At 37.9% G+C, this 14348-nt stretch overlaps 1 protein-coding gene across 1 annotated transcript in view; it reads right to left on the bottom strand.

The window, feature by feature from the left end:
- The window catches only part of MDN1 (midasin AAA ATPase 1), a 166378-nt gene that overhangs the window by 7402 nt on the left and 144628 nt on the right, over positions 1 to 14348 (bottom strand). Inside the window, exons 84-94 of the mRNA XM_079146702.1 lie at positions 12527 to 12664; positions 10701 to 10842; positions 9112 to 9284; positions 8463 to 8615; positions 7807 to 7954; positions 5759 to 6081; positions 5334 to 5495; positions 4214 to 4315; positions 3249 to 3468; positions 1661 to 1831; positions 213 to 376 (exon numbers count right to left, since the gene is read on the bottom strand). Of these exons, the coding sequence (XP_079002828.1) occupies positions 213 to 376; positions 1661 to 1831; positions 3249 to 3468; positions 4214 to 4315; positions 5334 to 5495; positions 5759 to 6081; positions 7807 to 7954; positions 8463 to 8615; positions 9112 to 9284; positions 10701 to 10842; positions 12527 to 12664 (1896 nt within the window). The remainder of the gene's footprint in view (positions 1 to 212; positions 377 to 1660; positions 1832 to 3248; positions 3469 to 4213; positions 4316 to 5333; positions 5496 to 5758; positions 6082 to 7806; positions 7955 to 8462; positions 8616 to 9111; positions 9285 to 10700; positions 10843 to 12526; positions 12665 to 14348) is intronic.

The following is a 14348-nucleotide window of genomic DNA, read 5'->3' as shown; positions in this document are numbered from 1 at the left end:
CATAGACAGGTCAGGGCACTGTGACCCTGGGATTAACTTGAAACAGTATCACCTGTTTAAATAAAGAACACACCCCTCATACCAATAGTATTCTTAAAAATTTTGGTAAGGACATGAACCAGATGTTCTATAAAGTTCAAAAGACAAAGACTTAAAAGCAATTTAAAATTATTTTGGCAATTATTAAAGCAGCACCTGGTCAGTTTTAGTACCTGGAAAATTGTATCCATGAGGAACGGATGGGCTGTATGAATGGTTGAATCTCGGCTTCTCTCTGGTTTCTCATTCTCTCTCTCTTTATAGGATCTGTCTATCCTGGAGTCTTGGTGTTCCTCTGTTTTAACAATTTGGGCCTCTACCTCCATTTCATCAAGGCCTATTTTAAGTAATGAATAGTTTTATCATATTAGCATAAAGCCTGAGCCTACCCTGTTGCCCATCAACGAATCAGACCTCATCTGTTCACTCAACATTTCCAAATATTCCTGCTTTTTGAGACAGTCATTGCCAAATTCTTACTAATTTCTCTTCTTTCCCACCCTGCTATTGAAGTCAGCTATTCTTTAGAGAGCAAACAGGAAACTGTTTGCCTTAACAAACCTTATAGGATTGTGTGATTCTTTAAGCTTTGTGTGTTGTTAAAAATAGAAACCAAGGGTTGGGGTATAGCTTAGTGATAGAGGGCTTGCCTAGCACACAATGAAGCCCTGGGTTCAGTTCTGATCAATAAAAACAAACCTAAAATAAAATGATTGTTCCATCTTATAGATGAGGAAATTGAAACAAAGATAAAATTAAAAATATGCCTCAATTCATAGAATCAAATTGCGGATTTGAATTCAGGCAAATCTAATCACAAAGCTTTGTTTTCCCACTCTCGGGTAATGGCAGGGTAGTGGACAGTGTTGAAGGCCATTGAAAAGACAGTAATGAAGCAGAATAAAAAGCTTTTGAATTTGGCAGTTTCTTTAGGATTTGTATTTATCACACTGCTCATAAGATTAAGTTGCTGCATCCATGGCTCTTTTTAAAACAAACTATCTGGTAACAGAACTTGGTTAGCTATGAAATGAAATAGAAATTGTTATCTTCTCACATGCATTTTTGTTTAATATTTTATACTAATACATATTTCAACATAATTAAAAATATTCCTACAATAATATACTTTCTTAACACAACTATGGTAAATACACCATTCTGTTTTCTTTTATATATTTAAAGACTAATGGGATTTTGTTCAACTTTTGAGGTCTCTTTTTTGGGTGAGGGAGTGGGCACTGGGGATTGAACTCAAGTGCATTTTACCACTAAGCTATAGCCCTTTTTTTCTTTTTTGAATTTGAATCAGTCTCATTAAGTCTCCAAGGCTGGCTTTAAATATGTAATCCTCCTACCGCAGCCTCCCAAGTTGCAGGGATCACAGGTGTGCACCACTGCACCCGGGCTGGGGTCTGTGTTTCAAGATGCTATCCTGCTACTTCACCCCTCTACCTTTCTGCCCCAAATGACATACAGTAAATAATTATAGGCAAGTTATTTATCTAGGCCATGGATGAATAACTTGAAACAGAAAAAAAAAACCAGTCTAGACTATAGTCTTAGAGAACTGATTTCTCCAAGTCGGCTTAGAAAGGGCTTGGTCACTAGCAGTTCTCACTGGAAGCTGTTGTGGTTCCCAACTTGACTTCCTCTGGCTTCAGCTGCTCTGTGTTTGCTGTTTGGAGTTCCTCCTGCTTCTCGGTATCCATGAGGGCATCCTCTATTTCCTCCTCTTCCTGATCCTTGCCAGATTCTTTCGCAAACTCTTGCTGCTCCTTGCTGGCCACATCTGCAAATAGCATGCACATAAACACAGAAAGCTTAGGTCTTTGCATAATGAAGTAAAAACAAGTGGGCTATGGATTCTGTATCACTTATAGCTTCCAAAATTCTAATGCTGGTTCTGCCACTGACCAGCTGTGTGACTGGGACACTTGTTTTTGCCTAAAATTTCCTATTGACCTACTGATAGAACTGCCTGTTGCCTACCTCCTATACAAATATACACTGTAATTATACATGTGACCACAGAAACAGGGTGTCTTAACTTGGGTTTTTACTTCTGTCACCAGTAAACAAACCTGAAAAAAGTTTGAGCACATGACTCAGAGCAACTAAAGGAAATATCCCATTACTAACTTATAGGCAAATAAACTAGTTTATAAGGAGTTGATTGAAAGTATAAAAGGGGGCACAAAGACCAACATGGGAAACTCAGCACTGTACACTTGGTCAATTCCTTTTAATTTTTTGGTTCAGTGTGCTGCTCTCTCTACATAATATCCTAGCTCAAAGGATTATTTGAGAAATTCCATGATCATACAGCAGAGGCTCAGAAGACATTTTTGAGACAAAGCAAAAGCTTGATATGTGGTCGGTTTTCTTTTTAAAGTGGTGACAGACTTCTGAACAGCTTAGCTAAGCCCTCTTGGGCCCAAGTTTTAGAATAGTGTTCCCTTCTCCAGGCTGTGACAATACTAGGGCAGGAATCCATTCTCTCTTGTGTGCTATCTCCAGATCATTTGTAGTGGTAAATTCACAAAGATCCACAGTGGGGTATTGCCCTATTGGGACAGAGACCCTAACAGGTCTCTGTGACACTGCCCTGATAGACAGTGTCTCACAGACTGAAGTATTGGAAGACCTGCCCAAATTGCAGCCTGTGGTAGGAACTGGACCAGCTATATAATTTTCAATAATCATTCTTCTTTCTGTTCAATAAAGTGGAGACAGAGAAAAAAGTTATCCATTGCAGTCATTTTCGTACCATCCTCATGGGTAGGTATTATCAATACTAATTTATCTATCAGGAATGCAACAATGAAAAGTCGCCAAGGCAACAGAATGACAGATCTTCTGTGCCCAGATCTTCTTTTACACTTCATGGGGAAGACACACATTTCAAGTTCACAGGTCCTGCCACTGCAGGGACCTATGCCAAAGTTTTCGGGACCAAGAAACCCTGAAATCAGTGTAGGTTTGAATGTGACTGTAAGTATAGTTAGAAGGCTTACACTACACCCAGAAACCCTGATCATTATAACACCTTGGTACCAAAACCAAATTATTTCTTTATTAGAGAAAATTTTATTCTGTATTTATAAGGAACTTGTTTAAAAAGTCATTTCCTTTCCCTCTTTATTTGCTTGGCAGGCACATAGTTGGAGGATTCAGTGAGCAAAAAGACAAATCTTCCCCTCTCATACCATAGGTCTGTGCATCATATGTGTCATGTCCTTGTTTAATGTGCTCATATGCATCCGCGTCTTCTGCTTGGGCCTGGGGCTGGGGCTGGGGCTGGGGCTGGGCTAATTCTTGTTCAGCCTGGTTGTCCTTATCCACAGTCCTCAGCCTTTTATGCACATGCTCATTGTGATCACCCATGGAGCGTTCGTTGTCAGCCTGTCCAGGTTTTCTCTTAAAACTCTGTGGGAAGTAAGAGAAAATTCATCAGAACCTTGTCTGTAATGACAAAAAAACTCAAAATAACTATAACGTCCATCCATAGGTAAATTAGGTATAGTCATAACAGCAATGGGATTCAATTTACCTATTAAAAAGAATGGGGCTTCTGTATGCTTATACAGAACAATAAGATGTACTTTATGTCTGAAATAAAGTCAAGGAAGCAAAGAAACATATGTATAGACATACTTCAGTATATATGTTACATGTGAAGATATCTCTTGAAGATAGCAAACTGGTAGCACTAATTTGCTCTGGTAAGGAAGGGTTACTTGGGGACAGGATAGCATGTAGACTCTTTAAGAGACTGGTTTTGATATAATAATTTCATGGACATGAATCATACCCCATTAAAAAAAATGCAAAAAACTATGGAGAATGAAATGAGTGAGGCTGGTTGGTGCTGAACAGCAGCCACCAGCACTGAGTTTAGGCTGCATAGCATGAATGGCCTATGAGTGCAAGGAAGGAACCCCAGTTGTGAGATCACATTGGGAAAATCCCACAGTCCTGGTGTGCTCACCTAGACTACCACTATGTCTGGTAGGAGAGCAGAGACTGGGGAAGGTAGCTTATTTAAGAAAAAAAACAAAACAAAACAAAACAAAAAAAAAAAAAAAAAAAACTTTTTTAAAAAAAATTGCATTTAGAGCATCTTTTTCTATATTCAGGCTTCACCTAAATTTAGTTAAAGGAAGACAGAGACCTGTGTGTTTTTCCTGGTGTGTTTCTGCGAGGCCAGTCGGGCAACAAAGTTGGATTCATGGCCTTGTGCCTGGTTTGCATCTGCAGCTCCATTCCCGTGTTCCTAGGAAACCCAAGCCACAGAAGAATGAGATGGAGGAAATTATTGTGAGCACTGATTACTGTGTTGCACTGAGCATACTTCTCTTACTATGATGCTTCTCTGCCAGCTCATCACCTGTGCCTACCAGAACTTACCCATGACTACGGCCCAGTCTGTGGGCAGAAACAGGAGTGTTGAGACCAGAGTTATGTTGCCCTCTTAGGTTCCTTTGCTTCTCGAGGCTGATTAGTCCCTTGTGTACAGGAGCACAAGCACAATGCCTTACTCCTAGGCAGCACAGATTAGGCCTCAGTCAGATACCAGGCTTCATCCTCTACCAGCTGTGTACCCTTGAGGTTATTATTTAACTTCATAGGCTTATTTTCCTCAAATATAAAATGGGGAAAATGGAACACCATCATCTATCTCACAGGGCTATTAAGAGGACTTGCTAAAATATTAAAAATGCTTACCATCTACTGGGTGCTCAATGAATGATGGTAGGTAGGTTAAAAAAAAATAGTAAAAATTGCTGCTGTTATTGGTGAGAAAACTGGGGCTCAATGAGGCTAACCAACAAGCCCTCTGAGCTTTAATGTTCTTTCAATAGTGGGCCAGCAGAATGATTTGTGGCCATAACAGAACATATCACCACTAGGCCAAGGAATGAAGAACTGCTTTGCTTTTTAAATTGAAATGTTTAGAAGCTGAGTGAAGAACAAGGAAAAATACTAGTAGAGGCATATTAAGGTGTAAATTCAACCTTTCCTTTCCTGGGAGCTCTCTGAAAAACAAAATGAACCTGATTCTAATGAAGCATATCATTTAAACACAGCCTGTAGCAAATATTCTGAGGTTTTTCCTGACAGACATGTATAAAAATAGGTATATAGTCATTTTCTCCAAGAATAGGAAATGATCTTTTAGATGTCAGCAACATAAAATAAAACAACAAAAAATCACACATAAACCAACTACTGCTACTGCTCCTTAACTTTAGATAGGGAAGGCAGGCGGTCAAGGCAGCAAAGCCTATCACCTCTTTCCCCTGCTCCTTCTCAGGTGCAGCCCCAGCCAGCTCCACAGCCTGTGCACTCTGTATGTTCTCCACAGCAGTCTGCCCACAGGAAGTGTGCTCTTTCCTCTCCATAGCATTTGGCACCTGCTCCTCTGTGTCAGACTTCTCCTCTTCTTCCTGATTCTGCAGAGAAATCAAACATAGTATAAATGTGGGACAACACTAGGTGGAAGCTTGTGCAGCAAGTAGGCTCCCTATTCCTCTCTGAGAGGAGACTAAAGAGAAAGGAATGGTCAGAGAGTTTTCAAACACAAGTTTAAAAGCTGTTGGCAGTGCCATGTGGTAATGGAGAAGTATCCTAAAAGAGATGCTAGTGGGAATAAAGTGTTTTCTCCTTCTCATTATTATTACTTTTAACATAAGAAAACGTACACATCCCATAATACCTGAGGCTGGAGACCTTGGTCAACAGGGTTGCCATTCTCTCCACCTTCCTCAGTGGCTTCCCTGTCTTCTTCCTCCAGAGGCTGCTGCTGCTCCTCTGAGTTTTCTTCAGGATGTTCGACAGCATCTTGGTCTTGGGCATCAGCTTCTGTGTCCATCTCCTCCTCCTCTCCCACCTTGTCATCTTCACTGGGGCCTTCCTCAGGCTTGGGTTGATTCTCATCTGCGTTCTGGTCAGCCTCAGTCTCTTCTTTCATCTCTTCAGCTTCATGACCTGCTTCTTCCATATCCACAGGTTTTTCTTTGATCTCCAACGGATTCTCTTCTGGATAGGTAACAAAAACAAGGAACTCAGAAATGTGAAAACTTAAGATTTCTTAATCTGGGAGGTAGTTATGCAGATGTTTTATTATTATTCTCAGTCAGAGGTTCTAAGGCTACAGTTCATTGCCAAATTTGGCCTCTACGTGTTTCTTTCTACTTTTTGAGGTACTGGGGATTGAATATAGAGGCCTGCTACTACTGAGCAACACGCCCAGGTGTTTGACACAGGGTTTTGCTAAGTTGCTGAAACTGGCCTCAAACTTGTGATCCTCCTGCCTCAGCCTCCCAAGTCATTTTGGGTTACAGGTATGCAGCACTGCACCCAGCTTTAACATTTCTGTAGGTCAAGGTTTGCTGAAACATAGCCACATCCATTTTCTTACTCATATGTTTGCCTTATTCACTGTGTACTGCCTATGACTGCTTTTATATAATACAGTAGTATTTGCAATAGAGTGCTCATGTACTGTGCAGTCTAAATTATTTATTATCTGATACTTTATAGAAGAAGTTTCCATACCATATGCTTATATTATATACAATTGTTTTGGTGGTGCATTTCATTAAAAATAATCCATTCACTTGAAAACAAAACAAAACAAAACCAAAACCCACAAACTAAAAAAACCCACAAAAGGAAAATTTAGCCCAAAGTCATAAAATTACAGTTTGATGCTCAGTCATCATTGTGGGTAACTGGTAGATGTCATTCTTTATCACACATAGAAAATACAACTCACATTCAAATGGAAATAATTTTATCTGACAATTTTACTAAAAGAGCTTTTGAATACTTTGGATACTTTATCAGTTTTTTATTAGTAAATAATTCTTTAAGATAATTGCTTCTTAGTTCATAAACACAATAGCCTAAATGAGCTTGTGTATTTTAAGGTAGATAGCTTATTATACTTGTAGTGGATTTTAATCTTTATTTAATGCTTGCTTTGTTTTTGACTCCAGGATGGAAGTCATATTCCAAAATTAAATTTTTACATAATGGTGCCTCTTATTCATTCTTTTCTAACTAGGTATTTTTGTTCCAATATGATACACATACACAATTTTTTTCTTCCCTAAGTACATAACTCATTTAAATCAGAGTGGAAGCTAACCAGCATCTTTCTGTCTGGTTAATTAACATGATAGGGACCCTCTATTTTGGGGGGCACATCCTACACAGCACTTTCAACTAATACCAGACTATACTCCCAAGAGGAGGCAATAAAGTTGAAAAATCGGCAAGGGAGACACTAGATTACTACCCTGTGATTTTCTTGGGATAATATTTAGTCTCATTCCCCATTATAATGACCTCATATTTCAGAATAAACACACAACAGTCAATAAAACCATCATCTCCCTCAAAGAACTGTAACTGGGCTGCATGGTTATAACAAGACTACATTGTATTTATATCAACTCACAAGATGGTCACATAGTAATGGCTTTGGAGAGATAACAATGTATGTGGCAAAGCACCCCCAGGGTCTTGTCTTGTTTGTACCAAAACAAGACAAGAAATGAGCAAAATCTGCTGGCTTATGAACTGTAGTCCACTCACATGAGAAACACTATAAAGAAAAAGCAAACAATTTTCTTCAATTGGGACTGAACTGATCAAATAATACTTAACAGGCTGTGACACTTGGCTAGCTCTCTGAAATCAGTTTTTGTTCATTATCAGTGACAATGATTTCCAACTGGCCTCATAGGAAAGACACACCTTCTGCTTCTTCATTGTCTGTGTCCTCACCACCATTCTTGTCTTCACTGTCAAGGTTCAAGTCATCTGGAAGGTCTAGAGCCTCAGGTTCTGGCAACTTTTCCTGATTGCCATGGTAAGGGTCCACTTCGTTTTCATCATATTCTCTCTTTAGAGCAATAAAAAGAAGAAGAAGAAAAAGGACCAAAACCCAGTAATTTAGATAAAATTAGCTCTAACTATTTATACTACACCAAGAGAAGACTACAATATCTTTTCTTCCTTAAAATTATCAGCACATTTTAGTATTTTAATATTTTTAGACCTTTCATGTTAGAATTTCAAAATTTCACTTTCTGTTAGGCTCTCCAAGGATAATAGGCCCTGTGTTACTCAATCTCAAAACAGAAAGTTATGAGAAGAAATAAAAGAACTGCAGGTTTTAGTTTCCACGCTAGAGCATGAACACAAAAAACATATGGACTACCTTGTCATTAACCAACTGTTAAATATTGTACGTCCTGTTAAGAGCCTGTATTGCACTTTTTAAAATGCATCAACGGGAGAGCAATCAATGAACAGGAAAAACTATCATAAGATACTCCAAGAACTATGTATTGCCCTGTGGGGCCTTGGTCTTAAGTCAGGAGAGCAGAGCAGTTTCAAATCCTTATTACCTCATCTATTTGTTCATTAATTTTATCTTGGCTTTGCCTCTCATCATCTGATTCTGCTCCTTCCTTTTCTTCTTTCTTATTTTGGTCTTCTTTATCTTTGTTCGAATTCCCAGCATCCAAGTTGTCATCCTTAGCAACTAGTTCAGAGTCTTCCTAAACATCAAAAGAATAAAAGACACAATATCATCATACTCTATTCAAGAAACTGTTTCTACACAGTTGACTTCTCCCCTATATAACCCTTATATATGGCTAATTTCCATCCCAGAGATCATAATCTGGAGTGGCCAGACAACAGCAAAAATACTAGTGTGTGAATGGGGGTAATGATAATTAGATGCATCTACTCTGCACTACAGTGTCACACCAGCCTTGAAATTCTCCTAACTGGAAGTTGGAGAAATTCAGTGTAGACAGAATCAGCTTAGAGGATCTGAACCAGTCTTCTTAATTTGCCTTCTCCATAACACAAGGATGACTTTAGTCAGGCTACTGTTTAAGCTCTAAACACAATATGGTCAGAGAAAAAAAAGTAAAAGAGGATGGAAGAAAAAAAAAAAAAATGAAAAGAAAAAGCAGGGAGTGGCAGGTGGTGGGGACAGTATCTCCTCTTGGCCTAGGGTCTTTGGGATGGGGGATTCTTAATTACCTCATCCATTCCTGGTCCTGTTTCTTCAGTTTTATTGTCTTCTTCCTCCTCATCTTCCTCCTCGTCATCACCCCAAAGCCTCTCATCTAGTTTGTCAGCTTCCTCACCATTGAGATCGCCCATCTGTTTATCCAGGTCTCCGCCCTCACTATCTGACTTCTCATCATCCTCTTCTGAAAGGGAAGGCACTGAGTTTAGTTAGACAGATCTCTAACCCAGTCCTACGTGTGTGACAGCATGGGCCCATTTCTGGGCACAGTCCCATGTGGGATTTACTGCCTGTTGGTACAGTCTACTCCCAGATCTACTCAAGTAGTTTCTCTGTATTTTGCAAACTGGAGAAATAAGTCTATGGTGTATAAATAAATAGTAAGAGTGGTGGAATTACTGTCAGGATATCTGGTTCTGGTGTAGGGATATACCCATTTTGGGACTAACCTCATTGGACTTTAGTTTCCCATCGTATATGTGTGTGTGTGTGTATGTGTATGTGTATATATATATACATATATATAAAATATATATTTTTAGTTGTCAATGGACCTTTATCCTATCTATCTATCTATCTATCTATTTATATATGGTGCTGAGAATTGATCCCAGTGCCTCACACATGCTAGACAAACACTCTACCACTGAGCCACAACCTCAGCCCTAGTTTCTTATCTTTGAAATAATGATTTCCAGGGATCCTCTCTCATCTCCAATATACTGTACTTCTATGATTTTGTCCAATATCAAAACCAGGCCTAGATTAATTAATTAAAAATTTCTTGCCTCTGTCTTTGCTCAAGGTCTGCTTTGCCAACAATTACACTCCACAGGCAAGCAGACACTCTTCAACTCTAAGGTCAGCATTCGTTTCTGTAAGATCTTTATTTAGAATAAGATAACTATCTTAAATTAACTTTAGATGGAAATTTAGGGTAAAAAAATGGTACAAACATGGCTGATGATGATAGGAAATCATATTCTTATAAGAAATCACATTCTCAATTTTTAATGACAAGAGAAATGTTTATAAGATGTTCAAAAAAGCAGGCTATAGCTCTCTATGTGCTCTTGTGTGTGCATAGATATGACATAAATGGAAAGAAATACAGAACCAAAATTTATTAAGTGGTTTGGGTGGTGGGCCTAAAGGGTATTTGTTTCTTTACTAAATTTTCATTCTAACAAACAACTATTTTTTTTTTAAATTAGAGAAAAGAGTATTTTTTTTTTTTTAAATTAAAAACAAAACAACACCAACCAAAAACTATACAGAATAATTTGTGTTGACTGCCAAGCTGTTAAGAGACATCTCACTTCTCTTTTGGGCTTTCCTGTACGGCAGTACCAAGCCACTGCACCTAAGCACATGAGGCAGTGAGTGTCTTGGTTCGGAGATGAAGGATCTCCAAAACTGACTCCTAATTTCTGCTTCAGTGGAGATGGTGATGGCACATGTAGCTGCTGAGGTTTTCATCTGCAGTTATACAGAGTAACAAACTTGTCTCAATTATAATAGGCTTCTTACTGAGAACCTGTATTCCTGTATAAAATATTTGTTTTCTAAAACAAGAATGAAGTGATAGTTCATCTCATACCTTGTTCTTCAAGCTCCCCATCATGTATTTTCCCCTCAAAGTCTTCTGACATTTCAATGGCATTATCTTCGCCCTTAATATCAGATTTTGAATCAGGATCTTCTTTGCCATTTTCTTGATCCTTCTGAAATGAATCTTCCACCTGTATCAAAAAGCATAATAGAAAATATAAATGAATGTTGTAACTTTACTAATGTTTACTTTAGTTCTAGAATATAAATGTCCAGGTTAATGATGTACCCTTAACTCTGGGGAAAGAAAAAAAAAGACCTAAGAAAGAAGACACATGTAATAATTTGTAAGTTTTACATTTCTTAAAAGAAAATTTTTTTTGAGGAGTACTGGGGATTGAATCCAGGGCTTCCCACATGCAAGGTAAGTACTCTACCATTGAGCTATATTCCTAGTCCTAAAATAATTTTTATTGGTGCATTATAATTATACATATTGTGGGATTCGCTGATATACACTCAAATAACATAATGTCCCCAGTACCTTTTCCCTTCCTGTCTCCCTATTTGTATTACATTTCTGAAGTTAATTTGCACTTTATTACTTTTGTGATCAGAAAATAAAGAATTTTGTTTTCTTCTCAAAAATTGTAAAAAAAAAAAAAAAAATTCCAGGGAGATTTTAAAAGAATAGGTACTCTTCTGTAAGATTTAAAAAAATATAATTTATCTCAATCTTTTTTATTTTTGTCACTTTGATCTCTGAAAGAATGCCCCAATGTGAATATAATTTCATTCACTTTTCCTTAATTTATACATTCCTATATAATCTAATATTTTGAACAAAAAGATTCATGATTGTTATCTTTTTCACTATGGTTGATTTTTAATCATCCTTTTTAAAAATATAAAAGTAACAAAATCTCAATTCTAAACAAGTCTTAAAGATACACGAGAAAATCTACTAGTGAACTTTGGGATTATTACTTAATTATCACTTAAAACAGTCAAGCTTTTTATCCTTAGAAGAACTATCAAAAAGTATTCTGTAGAAATTGTTATGGGGTGCAATTTAATAATAGACCAATCACCACTGAGAAGTCCAAATTTGAGAGTCTTTATTAAGCTGGCCAGCTGACTCACACAATGCCCAAAAAAAATGGCTACTGGGAGAACAGCCCCGACCTCAGGGTTGTAGGGGTTCTTATACCAAAAATCACATCAATCATAAGTGTCTGTTGCTATGATTCAAAATTACAAACTAACATCATGAGATCATCGACAGAGGGGGAAGTGGGTCAAACTGACCCTTACCTACATATAAACTAAAGAATGGTTGCTAATATCCACACAATTACCATTTACATGGTACATTGGTTAAGAGCAATAGGAATCAAAAGAGAGCAATTCTTTACTACATAGGAGTTGCTATTGTATATTATTAAACATGTCACACCAAGAAACTGATGATGGGCACAGAGGCGGGGTGTTCCCATGGGAGAAGCTTAATTCCTACATAACATGGAGTCTCAGAGCAAAATGGAGTCTGTTTAGTCATTTCCCTTAGAGTATGGCCTATAACATTCTCATGGAGCCAGAACTGTCAGTCCATCACAGAAATCATTTAGCAAAAACTTCTCCACTTAAAATAAAATTGTAAACAGTCATTCCCTCCAACATTACAGCTATCACCAATGACTAAGTTGAAAAAGTCCTTTCTGGAGCTTTTCAGGCTTTTTATTTACATCTACTGCCTAAGCACCAATATCCATAAGATCAGTCTGAAAACCAATAACCCAGTAAAAACCATATATATGTATGACATGGGAGAGAAATTCAGCTTCTGTAATCTATCTCATGCATAAGAATTCATACCTGTTCTTCATTTTCTATCTGGTCACTCACATCCTTCACGCCTTCACCTTCTCCAATTCCACCTCCTTCATAGTCATGAAATTCAGCTGTTCCCTCTCCTGCTGAATCTTCCATAAATTCTGCAGGCAGGCAAAATCCCTTGGGAAAAAATGGAGTGAATATTTAGGCACAAAAACAGTTTAGAAGTGTTTCAAGTCCTACCAAAGGGGGGAAAATGTTTAGTTCTTTTTCTAGCTCAGTTATCTTAAACCCGATGGAAGTATAGTAGACCTTTGATATTCTTTTCCTCCTTGGTGATAACAGTTACTATATAGTTTCACAGCTTGACATCAGATTTACATATGACTTTGACTTTGTACAGGCCTATGGCATGTGATAATCTGTTACTTTGCCAGGACAAAATTTTGAATGAAATATACTAGAAGTATATTACTTAGAAGCAAGTCATTGAGCCAGGACAGTCAGGGATCTAGAAAGAACACGGTCAGGTCTGATAACAATCTTGAAGAGTAAAAAAAAAAAAAACCGTTTCATGTCAGAAAATAGCTTGAAAAAAGTACTAGCCTGTGGGACAGAAAAGTAGTAATGGCTCTCAGATATTTTAATTTTGTAAGAGAAGATATATACTATCAAGATATTTATCAGTCTGAGGATGAAAATGCATTAAAAAGTAAACTGCCAAAACCAATGAACCGTGATTTTGACTTGGTTATGCAGAAATGGCTTTTTGTGCACCTAAATCTACTATTGAAGCACTAACCTACTTTCAAGTTCCCTTAGCACTACTCAGAGAGGATATGAATATAATTTGGACACTTAAAAAAAGAAAGGCAAGGTAGCTCACTTCTCAGAAAACTGATTGGAAAATACATTTTGGAGCTGGGTATATAGCTCAGTTGGTAGAGTGCTTGCCTTGCATGCATAAGACTCAGGGTTCAATCCCCAGCACCGAAAAAAAAAAAATCTTTTTTTGGTTAACTTATTTAAGTTCCTACTGAGCTAAGTTGTTTTAAAAGAGGTATGTTCAAATGTAGCAGAAGGAGGGACCTCACAAGAAGGCAATTCAGATACCCTTCTGAGGGTGCACATCACTATAGTCGCTCTAGCTGGGATAGTCACTGGGCTCCTAACATGCTGACATATCAGAACCCTTCTCATGCCCAGGCCCCCTACCCCAGAGTACACAAATCTGTCATGCCAAAGTCATTTTAGAGTCTGTCAGACAAAAGCAACAGTACAAATGGACAAATGTAGCTGACCCAATCTCAAGGCACCCCTACCATACATACTATCCTGCCACTATTTTTTTTTTCTTCTTCTTTTGGGGTGCTGGGGATTGAATGCAGGGGCACTCTGACAATGAGCTATGTCCCCAGTCCTTTTATTTTTGAAACAGGGTCTTACCACATTGCTGAGGCTGGCCTTAAACTTGCCACTCTCCTGTCTCAAACTCTTATTAAGTTGCTGGGATTATAGAAGTGTACCACCACACTGCTTACCACTGTCTTTTGCAGTGTTTTCTTCAAGAAGTGATGCAAAGTAAGATTGGATCACTGCCAGTCAAACCTGATGATCAATCACTTATTGCTTAATGAATAAACATATTCATCTTCCAGATATGAGGCACCAGCTTGCCTCCCACTTTTTAACTCTTTTCAGTATTTCAGTGACCAAGAATTTTTGAGTGTTTACAAAAAGTCCAAACCCCATCTTTAGTTGTAAATTCATATCTTCCTCAAGTGAATCTCATTTGTATTATATTTAGATTTGAAGAAAATCTCAGAATACAAAGGAAGAAACAAAACAAAACTCACTTGAAAGT

Source organism: Sciurus vulgaris (genome assembly GCF_902686455.1).
Source record: "Sciurus vulgaris genome assembly, chromosome: 7".
NCBI lineage: Eukaryota > Metazoa > Chordata > Mammalia > Rodentia > Sciuridae > Sciurus > Sciurus vulgaris.
This window is presented reverse-complemented; position numbering and strand designations above follow the sequence as displayed.